This window comes from Cherax quadricarinatus, chromosome 2 (genome assembly GCF_038502225.1).
Source record: "Cherax quadricarinatus isolate ZL_2023a chromosome 2, ASM3850222v1, whole genome shotgun sequence".
Taxonomy (NCBI): domain Eukaryota; kingdom Metazoa; phylum Arthropoda; class Malacostraca; order Decapoda; family Parastacidae; genus Cherax; species Cherax quadricarinatus.
In genome coordinates this window covers 53,598,021-53,610,027 of record NC_091293.1, presented here as the reverse complement: position 1 = coordinate 53,610,027, position 12,007 = coordinate 53,598,021, and the positions used below count along the sequence as shown (strand labels likewise).

At 43.3% G+C, this 12,007-nt stretch overlaps 1 protein-coding gene across 1 annotated transcript in view; it reads left to right on the top strand.

The window, feature by feature from the left end:
- LOC128695626 (uncharacterized) overlaps nucleotides 1-5,562 on the top strand; it is a 51,456-nt gene extending 45,894 nt beyond the window's left edge. Inside the window, exons 7-8 of the mRNA XM_070088308.1 lie at nucleotides 3,299-3,409; nucleotides 4,372-5,562. Of these exons, the coding sequence (XP_069944409.1) occupies nucleotides 3,299-3,409; nucleotides 4,372-4,554 (294 nt within the window). The 3' untranslated portion in view covers nucleotides 4,555-5,562. The remainder of the gene's footprint in view (nucleotides 1-3,298; nucleotides 3,410-4,371) is intronic.
- Nucleotides 5,563-12,007: the final 6,445 nt, after the last annotated feature.

The following is a 12,007-nucleotide window of genomic DNA, read 5'->3' as shown; positions in this document are numbered from 1 at the left end:
TTGGCAACATTTAGTGTGTTTGCTATATCAACACCGGCAACCTGCAGAACAGGAGCCGGGTCAGGAGAATATTTACCACTCAGTTTTCGTACTTTCTTTCCAGACTGCACACATAGAGGAAGCAGAGGTGATGGTGGAGACATAATCTCGCCAGCAAGTGCGTTTAGCATCACGGATGACACGGCGAGCGATCACACACTTCTGCTTAAAATCAAGAAGTCTCTCCGTGGTTCTATTGTACTGGTACCTTCCCCACGCAGTGCGTTTCAAACGTACTGCATGAGCACAAGCAGAAGACCACAAAGGCACGCATTTCTGAGGATGCCTGCCCGAAATTTGGGGTATAGAATGAGAAGCTGCGGTTAAAACGGAGGACGAGAAGAGGTGTAAAAGCTCATCAATGGAGGATGAAGAAGGAACCTCACTAAAAACAGTTAGCAGTGAGTAAAGGTTCCAATTTGCCTGATCAAATTGCCAGCGTGGGATACGAAGAGGTGGTGAATATGAAGGGGAAGTAAGAATGATTGGGAAATGATCGCTGTCATGTAAATCCAGGAGAACAGACCAGGTGAAGTCTAATGCGGCGGAGGAAGAGCAGACTGAGAGATCGATGCAAGAGAGAGTATGAGTCCGAGGATCAAAATGGGTGTGAGTACTTGTATTTAAAACATGGAGGGGGTTGGTGGCAAGAAAAGCTTCTAACTGAATGCCACGGGAATCACAGTGAGACCCCCCCCCCAGAGGAAATGATGGACATTAAAATCGCCAAGTAACAGAATCGGGGGTGGTAATGACGAAACAAGAAAGACAATATCCGGAATAGATAATGCCCGAGAAGGAGAGAGATATAAAGAACAGAGCATATACCACTTATGCAAGTGGATATGGGCTGCTGTGTAATGCAGCAAAGTACGAACAAATAGCTGATGGTATGGAATATCAGTGCGTAGAAGAAGGGCACTTTCATTAAAGGTCCCATCAGGAAAAGGATCTGAAGAATGGGAGAGATAACAGCAGAGTGTAATTTTGGTTCCTGTAAGCAAACACCAACAGGGGAAAACTGGGAGAGTAACATCTGAAGCTCACCCCGATTACCCCTGAGGCCACGTATATTCCACTGTAAATAGGCCATGATTGGCAATGATAAAGATACCTGAAATCTGCAGGTAAGGGTTCCTATGGACTAGAGGGGTTAGAAAAGTCCACATGCAGAGGCAGTGGAAAACGTTCAAGCAGCGAAGGAGCGGTGCACTGTGAAGAAAGGAGTTGTGCAGATGGAGTAGAGGAGAGAGAAGGAGCGGAGGGTGGATCAGTGTCCATTGATGGTTTGGTCTCTGCAATATATTCAGAGATTGCTTCAAGTGTTTCAGAATTCAGAGATGTCGTATGGGAGACAATATTGGAAATGGTAGGGGGAGGATGAGTAAAGATTGGAACTGTAATGGACTGTACCAAGGTAGGGGGGGCGAAAGGGTGAAGGGAACTGGAGAAGAAGCGTGGAAGGGGACAGAAGAGGCAGAAACCTGGGAGGTGGCAGAAGAGGAAGAAACTTGGGAGGGAACAGGGGAGGTAGGTATAGTACGAGGAGGAGGATGAACCTCTACACTTGTAACAGAACCAGTGAGAGGGGAAGAAACCGGTACAGAGACAGGGAAGGTAAAATGAGGAGGTGGAAGAAGGGAAGGAGGGGTTAAAGGACCTTTTTTTGACTTCTGAGAAGTAGAGGGACGATTGGGAGGAGGTGTCGTACGAGGTCTCTTCGATACTGAGGCTTGTGAGGGAGAACACGAAGAAGCGAGAACAGACTGCGGCATTGAAGTAGGGATGTCTGAGCCTAGGACAGCAAAAGAATTAGATACATGAGTGACTATGGGAGAGGTAACCACAGAGGAGGTTGCAGAAGATGGGACCCCAGAAGTAGTGGGGACGTTTTGAAACACGGGAGTAAGAAACACGAGGTAGTCTCCCTTGGAGGCAGAGATGAGAAACTGCCATGGCATAAGGGAGACCTTCTGCCTCTTTGAGGTAACGGATTTCCCGCTCATTTAAGTAGACTTGGCAACGGCGAGAGTACGAAGGGTGAGCCTCATGACAATTAAGGCAAGAGGGAGGTCGATTGCAAGATGTATTAGAATGGTCATCAGCACCACAGACTGGGCATTCGGCTATGGATCTGCAATATTTCGCTGGATGGCCAAATCGCCAGCAATTTCTACACTGTTGCAGTGTAGGGATTACCTTTCGAACTTGTAACCTATGTCCTGCTACATAAACTGAGGATGGGAGTTCACAGCTGTCAAAAGTTAAACGAGCCACATTGCTAGGGTATCGTCTCCGCCCGCGGGCAGGAAGAACATAAGTGTCTACCTTGAGGATTGGGAGATCTTGGAGTTCCAGCTGTTCAAGAATGTCATTGCCACATGTCTGGAAATTTTGTTGAACTATGGTATGGGGCAGAATGACGGTACCACTACAAGAATTGAAGGAATGATGTTTTTCAATAGTGACAGGAACAGTATCTATATGGGAAAGAAGAGAAAGATCATGAGCTTGGGTAGCATTCAGTACCGTGATGATGTGCGTACCGCTCTTAAGAGCATGAAAAGAAATATCTTTACCAACATTGCGTAGGAGTGCCTTGCCAATACTGTGGTCGGAAAGATAGGTGGTAGAGGAAGTCAGTCGTAAAGTGAAGAATTTAGTCCATTGTGCAGTCTGAAACTGAGCGTGGAAAGGGAGTGCAGGACGTGTCGATCTTTTCTGAGAAGAACGAGAAGGTGGAGAAGTATCTCCAGCAGGTAATTGTCGTTGGCGTTTAGGCGTGGGACCAGAGTTGGTCCGATGTGGAATGGGCCAGCGATTCGAAAATTGCCGCACCATAGAGTGAGAGGCCGGAAGCATAGTCAAAGGAGAGCGGAGGTCAGATAAATCAAAGGAGTCAGTCAAGACCTTAGTACCTGAAGCGGGTGAGGAAACAGCACCGGCAAGAGGTACAGAGGCATGAGGAGTGTCCGAAGAGTGGTCCAAAGATGAGGCGGGGTCAGAACGGGGTGCGGTATCAAGAAGGGGCCCGGGGGTACCAGGTTCATGGATTGGGTTCTCCATGGTTAGGTTACTTCTTTCTTTTTGTTTTTAAGAAAAAAAAAGAAAGAAGAAAAGAAAATAAAAATAAAAAAAAGAATAAAAAAAGGGGGGACCGGGGAGGGATAATTCCTAGATACTGCCTAGCCAGTCCAGTAAACCGGTCTCTCGGGACAAAAAAAAAATGCTTAATTCCCATGTGCTGCCTCTCTTCAAGGTTCATGATCGGAACGGGGACTGGGTTGAGGCTACCCCTATCCCTGACACTATCCTCATCAACGTGGGTGATCTTCTCCAATTCTGGACTGCTGACAAGTTCATTGCTACGGTTAGTGTTATGTAATTACCTGTTTATAGCTACAGCAGCAGAGCTACGTTCATGGGTTCCAATATTAGTTAATTCATCAAAAGATTTACAATTTTCAATGGTTGTATTACTTACTGTCTTTTTTAATCCATACCATTGTTGTACCTCTCTGCATGAAAATAGAACTCGTAATATCCTAAGAGCACCACTTTTGTCTCAATTTAGAACTGTAGTTTCTTATTCTGCTCGTTACAGCTATGTAGATATTGTATGCGATTTTGCATATCTTGTGTAAGGGGTGCACTGGTCGCCGTTGCCCAGCGGTGAGAGTAGCCACTCTCATTGCTGAGGTCCAGGTAATAAACCCTGGAGATTAACATAAAAAAAATAAAAAATTGTGTAAGGGGTCACACAGTTACAATATCTTTTCTTCCAGTACCTCTTCTTGGTCCCACTACTTTCCTTGCATATAATTTCGTTTAAAACCTTTCTTCAGTGTGTCACTGTAATTTCCTCTTTTTGCTGCTCGCCTTTCTTTGCTTGACTTCCTTAAATTATATACAAATCCTACAATAATAAATGGTTTTAATCATAACCATAATTTTTAAAAGGATGGACCGGTAAGCCAGCGGAAGGCCTCGGTCAGATAACCGAGAGCTCCAGCTGTGGGTCATCATATGACTAAGACCCGCGTCAGAAAAGACTTGTCCTATTTCTTGACAAATCTTACGTAACCTAAGCTAACCTAACTATACTCGGCAGAATTACTGGTTCCCGTCTTCTCGGGATCTTTCATAGCTTCTCCTTAAACTGTGCATGAAATTTGCCTTCATCACTTTCTCAGTGTACGTGAGTGTGTTTGTGTGTGTCCCTGTTTTTATCTGTGTGAAAGAGGGTAGTTTGACTTTAGATGATTAAATTCATATGATTTACAATCGTAACTAAAAAAAATAACATTTTTTTTTACGTGTTGGTGCATCCAGGAGCACCGAGTAGTGATTCCCAGAGAGGAGCGCCTCCAGAAGACACCACGTCGATCCGTTGTTTTCTTCGTCCACCCAGACAACTCCGTCCTCATCACACCTCTTGACGGCTCTTCCACCTACCAGCCCATCTCTGCCGCCGCCCACACTCTCAACAGATTCAAAAGCACCTATAATTACTAACAAAAAATAACCCTCTGTACAACTGAAGAGCCTGATTCCTCTGTGCTATTGACGAAGATGACTTCCTTGTTCGGCTTACTGAAGGTGACCTCTGTTCTACTGCCTAGGGACACACGCCGCCATATCACGTATAAGTCATAATCAGGCATAAAATTATAGATTAGGTAAGATACGTCAGAAACAAGACAACAAGACAATTGTTTATTATTTTTCTTCTAAAAGAAGCTTACGAAAGGAATTAGCGAAAAAGCTTGAAAAAAGTATGGCAGTATGAATAGGAACTAGGAGATTCATTATTCATCATAATAAAATGTATCAAGTTAAACATATCTATGGAGAAAGTAACAAGGTCAGTAGATTGCAAGATGTTGTTACTGCTAGGCTAAGGCTAGGTTTTAAGTATATCTGTCACTACAGCTTGTATGGAGATGTCAATGATATACCATGCAAAGTGTGTAGACCGAGACAGGGCCATACAGTGGAACACTTTATATATTAGTGTGTCCAAACATCCAACCTTTCAGAGGCACCTCCATGCAAACCCTACAGGATATGGCGAAACACCTCACTGTTAATAATAAGATATCTGAAACCTGGAGGGTGTATCCACATTTTGCAGTGATTTGATGAACAAATTATAGAGATTGTTTCGTAACAATTGCAACCCAGTTTTGACCATTTTTTTTTTGTGGTAACAAGGATTTTTTTTTTTATATTGTATTCCTTACTGTGTTTAACATATATTTGAGGTAACTGAATAACTGTAATTTTTTAGTGATAATAAGGCATAAATTTTTTGAGATTGTATTCCTTACTGTATTGTGTACAACAATTATATGAAGTAATTGTGAAATATGACTAACATTTCTTTATAGTGGTATAACAATGCTTAATGAGGTCTGACAAAGACCCTTTGTGACCTTTGTAATTTTTTTTTACGCTGCCGCTCACAGGATGAGCAATGGGTGCACAATAAAACAAGCCGCTCAAGCGGCGCATCTAACTGAAGAGAGTTTTAGCCATATGTTTGGCAACGGAGCTTCTGGTCATCTGACGGAGGTATTCCGCTGGCTTACGAGTCCACCCCTTTAAAAATTCATATCGACTGTGTCATAAAACTATGCACAATATAAAGAAATTATTTTATTATGCAAATTTCATTATTATTATTATTATTATTATTATTATTATTATTATTATTATTATTATTATTATTATTATTATTTTATATTATTTATTATTGGTTGGTTAGGTTAATGGAGTTTAAAGCCTAAAGACTATACTATGGTTATAATAATGTATGAAATCGTTTCACAACCAAACAAGAATATTTTAATCCCTAAAACAAACTTTAAATTTAACTCATCATATTTTCACTGAGAGAAATATATCTCCAAGTTTATTATTATTATTATTATTATTATTATTATTATTATTATTATTATTATTATTATTATTATTATTATTATTATTAGTATTAGTATCAGTGACAGATTCAAGGTTAAAGTTGAAGACCAGCTAACAGATAATGAAGGCATATTTTTGTATTACTAATATAACGGTGCGCCTTGAGAAGGCAACATGCAGTCGTGAGATTATCAAAAATGAAGTTTGTCTTGGGTTATGTTTCTAATAACTAAACTCATAATCTGTTGTGTCGTAAGCATTAACAAGTAGTTAATATACAATGGTGAGCGTCTTGCACGTGAAACATTATGAATTATAATGTAATAAATATTATATATACCAAGAGGTGTGCGAACATTGATATATACACCGAGAGGCATTTGTCTCTCAGTGTATATACACACCGAGAGGCATTTGTTTCTCAGTGTATATACACACCGAGAGGCATTTGTTTCTCAGTGTATATACACACCGAGAGGCATTTGTTTCTCAGTGTATATACACACCGAGAGGCATTTGTTTCTCAGTGTATATACACACCGAGAGGCATTTGTCTCTCAGTGTATATACACACCGAGAGGCATTTGTTTCTCAGTGTATATACACACCGAGAGGTATTTGTCTCTCAGTGTATATACACACCGAGAGGCATTTGTTTCTCAGTGTATATACACACCGAGAGGCATTTGTTTCTCAGTGTATATACACACCGAGAGGCATTTGTCTCTCAGTGTATATACACACCGAGAGGCATTTGTTTCTCAGTGTATATACACACCGAGAGGCATTTGTCTCTCAGTGTATATACACACCGAGAGGCATTTGTTTCTCAGTGTATATACACACCGAGAGGTATTTGTCTCTCAGTGTATATACACACCGAGAGGCATTTGTTTCTCAGTGTATATACACACCGAGAGGCATTTGTTTTTCAGAGTATATACACACCGAGAGGCATTTGTCTCTCAGTGTATATTCACACCGAGAGGCATTTGTTTCTCAGTGTATATACAAACCGAGAGGCATTTGTCTCTCAGTGTATATTCACACCGAGAGGCATTTGTTTCTCAGTGTATATACAAACCGAGAGGCATTTGTTTCTCAGTGTATATACACACCGAGAGGCATTTGTTTCTCAGTGTATATACAAACCGAGAGGCATTTGTTTCTCAGTGTATATACAAACCGAGAGGCATTTGTCTCTAAGTGTATATTCACACCGAGAGGCATTTGTTTCTCAGTGTATATACACACCGAGAGGCATTTGTTTCTCAGTGTATATACACACCGAGAGGCATTTGTTTCTCAGTGTATATACACACCGAGAGGCATTTGTTTCTCAGTGTATATACACACCGAGAGGCATTTGTTTCTCAGTGTATATACACACCGAGAGGCATTTGTTTCTCAGTGTATATACACACCGAGAGGCATTTGTTTCTCAGTGTATATACACACCGAGAGGCATTTGTTTCTCAGTGTATATACACACCGAGAGGCATTTGTCTCTCAGTGTATATACACACCGAGAGGCATTTGTCTCTCAGTGTATATACACACCGAGAGGCATTTGTTTCTCAGTGTATATACACACCGAGAGGCATTTGTTTCTCAGTGTATATACAAACCGAGAGGCATTTGTTTCTCAGTGTATATACAAACCGAGAGGCATTTGTTTCTCAGTGTATATACAAACCGAGAGGCATTTGTTTCTCAGTTTCTCAGTGTATATACACACCGAGAGGCATTTGTTTCTCAGTGTATATACAAACCGAGAGGCATTTGTTTCTCAGTGTATATACAAACCGAGAGGCATTTGTTTCTCAGTGTATATACAAACCGAGAGGCATTTGTTTCTCAGTGTATATACAAACCGAGAGGCATTTGTTTCTCAGTGTATATACAAACCGAGAGGCATTTGTTTCTCAGTGTATATACAAACCGAGAGGCATTTGTTTCTCAGTGTATATACAAACCGAGAGGCATTTGTTTCTCAGTGTATATACAAACCGAGAGGCATTTGTTTCTCAGTGTATATACACACCGAGAGGCATTTGTTTCTCAGTGTATATACAAACCGAGAGGCATTTGTTTCTCAGTGTATATACAAACCGAGAGGCATTTGTTTCTCAGTGTATATACAAACCGAGAGGCATTTGTTTCTCAGTGTATATACACACCGAGAGGCATTTGTTTCTCAGTGTATATACAAACCGAGAGGCATTTGTTTCTCAGTGTATATACAAACCGAGAGGCATTTGTTTCTCAGTGTATATACAAACCGAGAGGCATTTGTTTCTCAGTGTATATACAAACCGAGAGGCATTTGTTTCTCAGTGTATATACAAACCGAGAGGCATTTGTTTCTCAGTGTATATACAAACCGAGAGGCATTTGTTTCTCAGTGTATATACAAACCGAGAGGCATTTGTTTCTCAGTGTATATACAAACCGAGAGGCATTTGTTTCTCAGTGTATATACACACCGAGAGGCATTTGTTTCTCAGTGTATATACAAACCGAGAGGCATTTGTTTCTCAGTGTATATACAAACCGAGAGGCATTTGTTTCTCAGTGTATATACACACCGAGAGGCATTTGTCTCTCAGTGTATATACATACCGAGAGGCATTTGTTTCTCAGTGTATATACACACTGAAAGTTTATGTGAAACCCAATTACTTGACGGGTGGTGAACAGGGTTACATGCAGCCGCTTTGATTTTGGTGTGATCGACAGGCAGTAACCAGTTAACTACTCAACATATGTAATATTATATATATGCGTGTGTGTGTGTACTCACCTAATTGTGGTTGCAGGGGTCGAGACTCAGCTCCTGGCCGTGCCTCTTCACTGATCGCTACTAGGTCCTCTCTCTCTCTCTGCTTCCAGAGCTTTGTCATGCCTCGTCTTAAAGCTATGTATGGTTCCTGCCTCCACTACATCACTTGCTAGGCTATTCCACCTCCTGACGACTCTACGACTGAAGAAATACTTCCTAACATCCCTATGACTCGTCTGAGTCTTCAGCTTCCAGTTGTGACCTCTTGTATCTGTGTCCCCTTTCTGGAACAACCTGTCTCTCTCTACCTTATCTATTCCGGGCAGTATCTTGCATGTCGTTATCATGATTACCCTGATCCGCCTGTCCTCCAATGTCGTCAGTCCGATTTCCCTCAACTTTTCTTCGTAGGACATACCCCTGAGCTCCGGGACTAGCCTTGTTGCAAACATTCGCACTTTCTCTAATTTCTTGGCGTGTTTGCCCAGGTGTGGGTTCCAAACTGGAGCTGCCCGTACTCCAGTATGGGCTTGATGTACACAGTGTACAGTGTCTTGAACGATTCCTTACTAAGGTATCGGAACGCTATTCTCAGGTTTGCCAGCGCCCGTATGCTGCAGCAGTTATCTGGTTGATGTGTGCCTCCGGAGACATGCTCGGTGTTATGGTCACCCCAAGAAGTTTCTCCTTGAGCGAGGTTTACAGTCCTTGGCCACCTAGTCGATACTCTGTCTGCGGTCTTCTTTGCCCTTCTCCGATCTTCATGACTTTGCATTTGGCAGGGTTGAGTTCAAGAAGCCAGTTGCTGGACCACATGTCCAGCCTGTCCAGGTCTCTTTCAAGTCCTGCCTGGTCCTCATCTGATTTAATTCTCCTCATTAACTTCACATCATCTGCGAACAGGGACACCTCTGAGTCTATCCCTTCCATCATGTCATTCACATATACCAGAAATAGCACTGGTCCTAGGACCGACCCCTATTGGACCCCGCTTGTCACAGGTGCCCACCGTGATACCTCATCCCGTACCATGACTCGTTGTTGCCTCCCTGTCAGGCATGTGTGTGTGTGTGTATGTGTGTGTACTCACCTAATTATGGTTGCAGGGGTCGAGACTCAGCTCCTGGCCCCGCCTCTTCAGTGAACAATACTCGGTCCTCTCTCTCTGCTCCATGAGCTTTATCATACCTCGTCTTAAAGCTATGTATGGATTCCTGCCTCCACTACAACACTTGCTACACTATTCCACTTCCTGACAACTCTGACTGAAGAAATACTTCCTAACATCTCTTTGACTCATCTGAGTCTTCAACATCCAATTGTGAACCCTTGTTTCTGTGTCCCATCTCTGGAACATCCTGTCTCTGTCTACCTTATCTATTTCACGCACCATTTTGTATGTCGCTATCATGTCTCCCCTGACCCTCCTGTCCTCCAGTGTCATCAGGCTGATTTCCCTCAACCTTTCTTCGTAGGACATTCCCCTTAGCTCTGGAACTAACTTTGTTACAAACCTTTGCACTTTCTCTAATTTCTTAACGTGTTTGACCAGATGTGGGTTCCAAACTGGTGCTGCATACTCCAGTATGGGCCTGACGTACACAGTGTACAGTGTCTTGAACGATTCCTTACTAAGGTATCGGAACGCTATTCTCAGGTTTGCCAGGCGCCCATATGCTGCAGCAGTTATCTGGTTGATGTGTGCTTCCGGAGACGTGCTCGGTGTTATACTCACTCTAAGATCTTTCTCCTTGAGTGAGGTTTGCAGTCTTTGGCCACCTAGCCTATACTCTGTCTGCGGTCTTCTTTGCCCTTCTCCGATCTTCATGATTTTGCATTTGGCGGGGTTGAATTCGAGAAGCCAGTTGCTGGACCACGTGTCCAGCCTGTCCAGGTCTCTTTGAAGTCCTGCCTGATTCTCATCTGATTTATTTCTCTCCATTGACTTCACATCATCTGCGAACAGGGATACTTCTGAGCCTATCCCTTCCATCATGTCTTTCACATATACCAAAAATAGCACTGGTCCTGGGACTGACCCCTGTGGGACCCCGCTCGTCACAGGTGCCCACTGTGATAGCTCATCACGTACAATGACTCGTTGTTGCCTCCCTGTCAGGTATTCTCTGATCCACTGAAGTGTCCTTCCCGTTATACGCGCCTGTGTCCTCCAGTTTCTGTGTGTGTCCTCTGTGTGTGTGTGTGTGTGTGAGTGTGTGTGTGTGAGTGTGTGTGTGTGTGTGTGTACTCACCTAGTTGTACTCACCTAGTTGAGGTTGCGGGGGTCGAGTCCGAGCTCCTGGCCCCGCCTCTTCACTGATCGCTACTAGGTCACTCTCCCTGAGCCGTGAGCTTTATCATACCTCTGCTTAAAGCTATGTATGGATCCTGCCTCCACTACATCGCTTCCCAAACTATTCCACTTACTGACTACTCTGTGGCTGAAGAAATACTTCCTAACATCCCTGTGATTCATCTGTGTCTTCAGCTTCCAACTGTGTCCCCTTGTTACTGTGTCCAATCTCTGGAACATCCTGTCTTTGTCCACCTTGTCAATTCCTCTCAGTATTTTGTATGTCGTTATCATGTCCCCCCTATCTCTCCTGTCCTCCAGTGTCGTCAGGTTGATTTCCCTTAACCTCTCCTCGTAGGACATACCTCTTAGCTCTGGGACTAGTCTTGTTGCAAACCTTTGCACTTTCTCTAGTTTCTTTACGTGCTTGGCTAGGTGTGGGTTCCAAACTGGTGCCGCATACTCCAATATGGGCCTAACGTATACGGTGTACAGGGTCCTGAACGATTCCTTATTAAGATGTCGGAATGCTGTTCTGAGGTTTGCTAGGCGCCCATATGCTGCAGCAGTTATTTGGTTGATGTGCGCTTCAGGAGATGTGCCTGGTGTTATACTCACCCCAAGATCTTTTTCCTTGAGTGAGGTTTGTAGTCTCTGACCCCCTAGACTGTACTCCGTCTGCGGCCTTCTTTGCCCTTCCCCAATCTTCATGACTTTGCACTTGGTGGGATTGAACTCCAGGAGCCAATTGCTGGACCAGGTCTGCAGCCTGTCCAGATCCCTTTGTAGTTCTGCCTGGTCTTCGATCGAGTGTATTCTTCTCATCAACTTCACGTCATCTGCAAACAGGGACACCTCAGAGTCTATTCCTTCCGTCATGTCGTTCACAAATACCAGAAACAGCACTGGTCCTAGGACTGACCCCTGCGGGACCCCGCTGGTCACAGGTGCCCACTCTGACACCTCGCCAC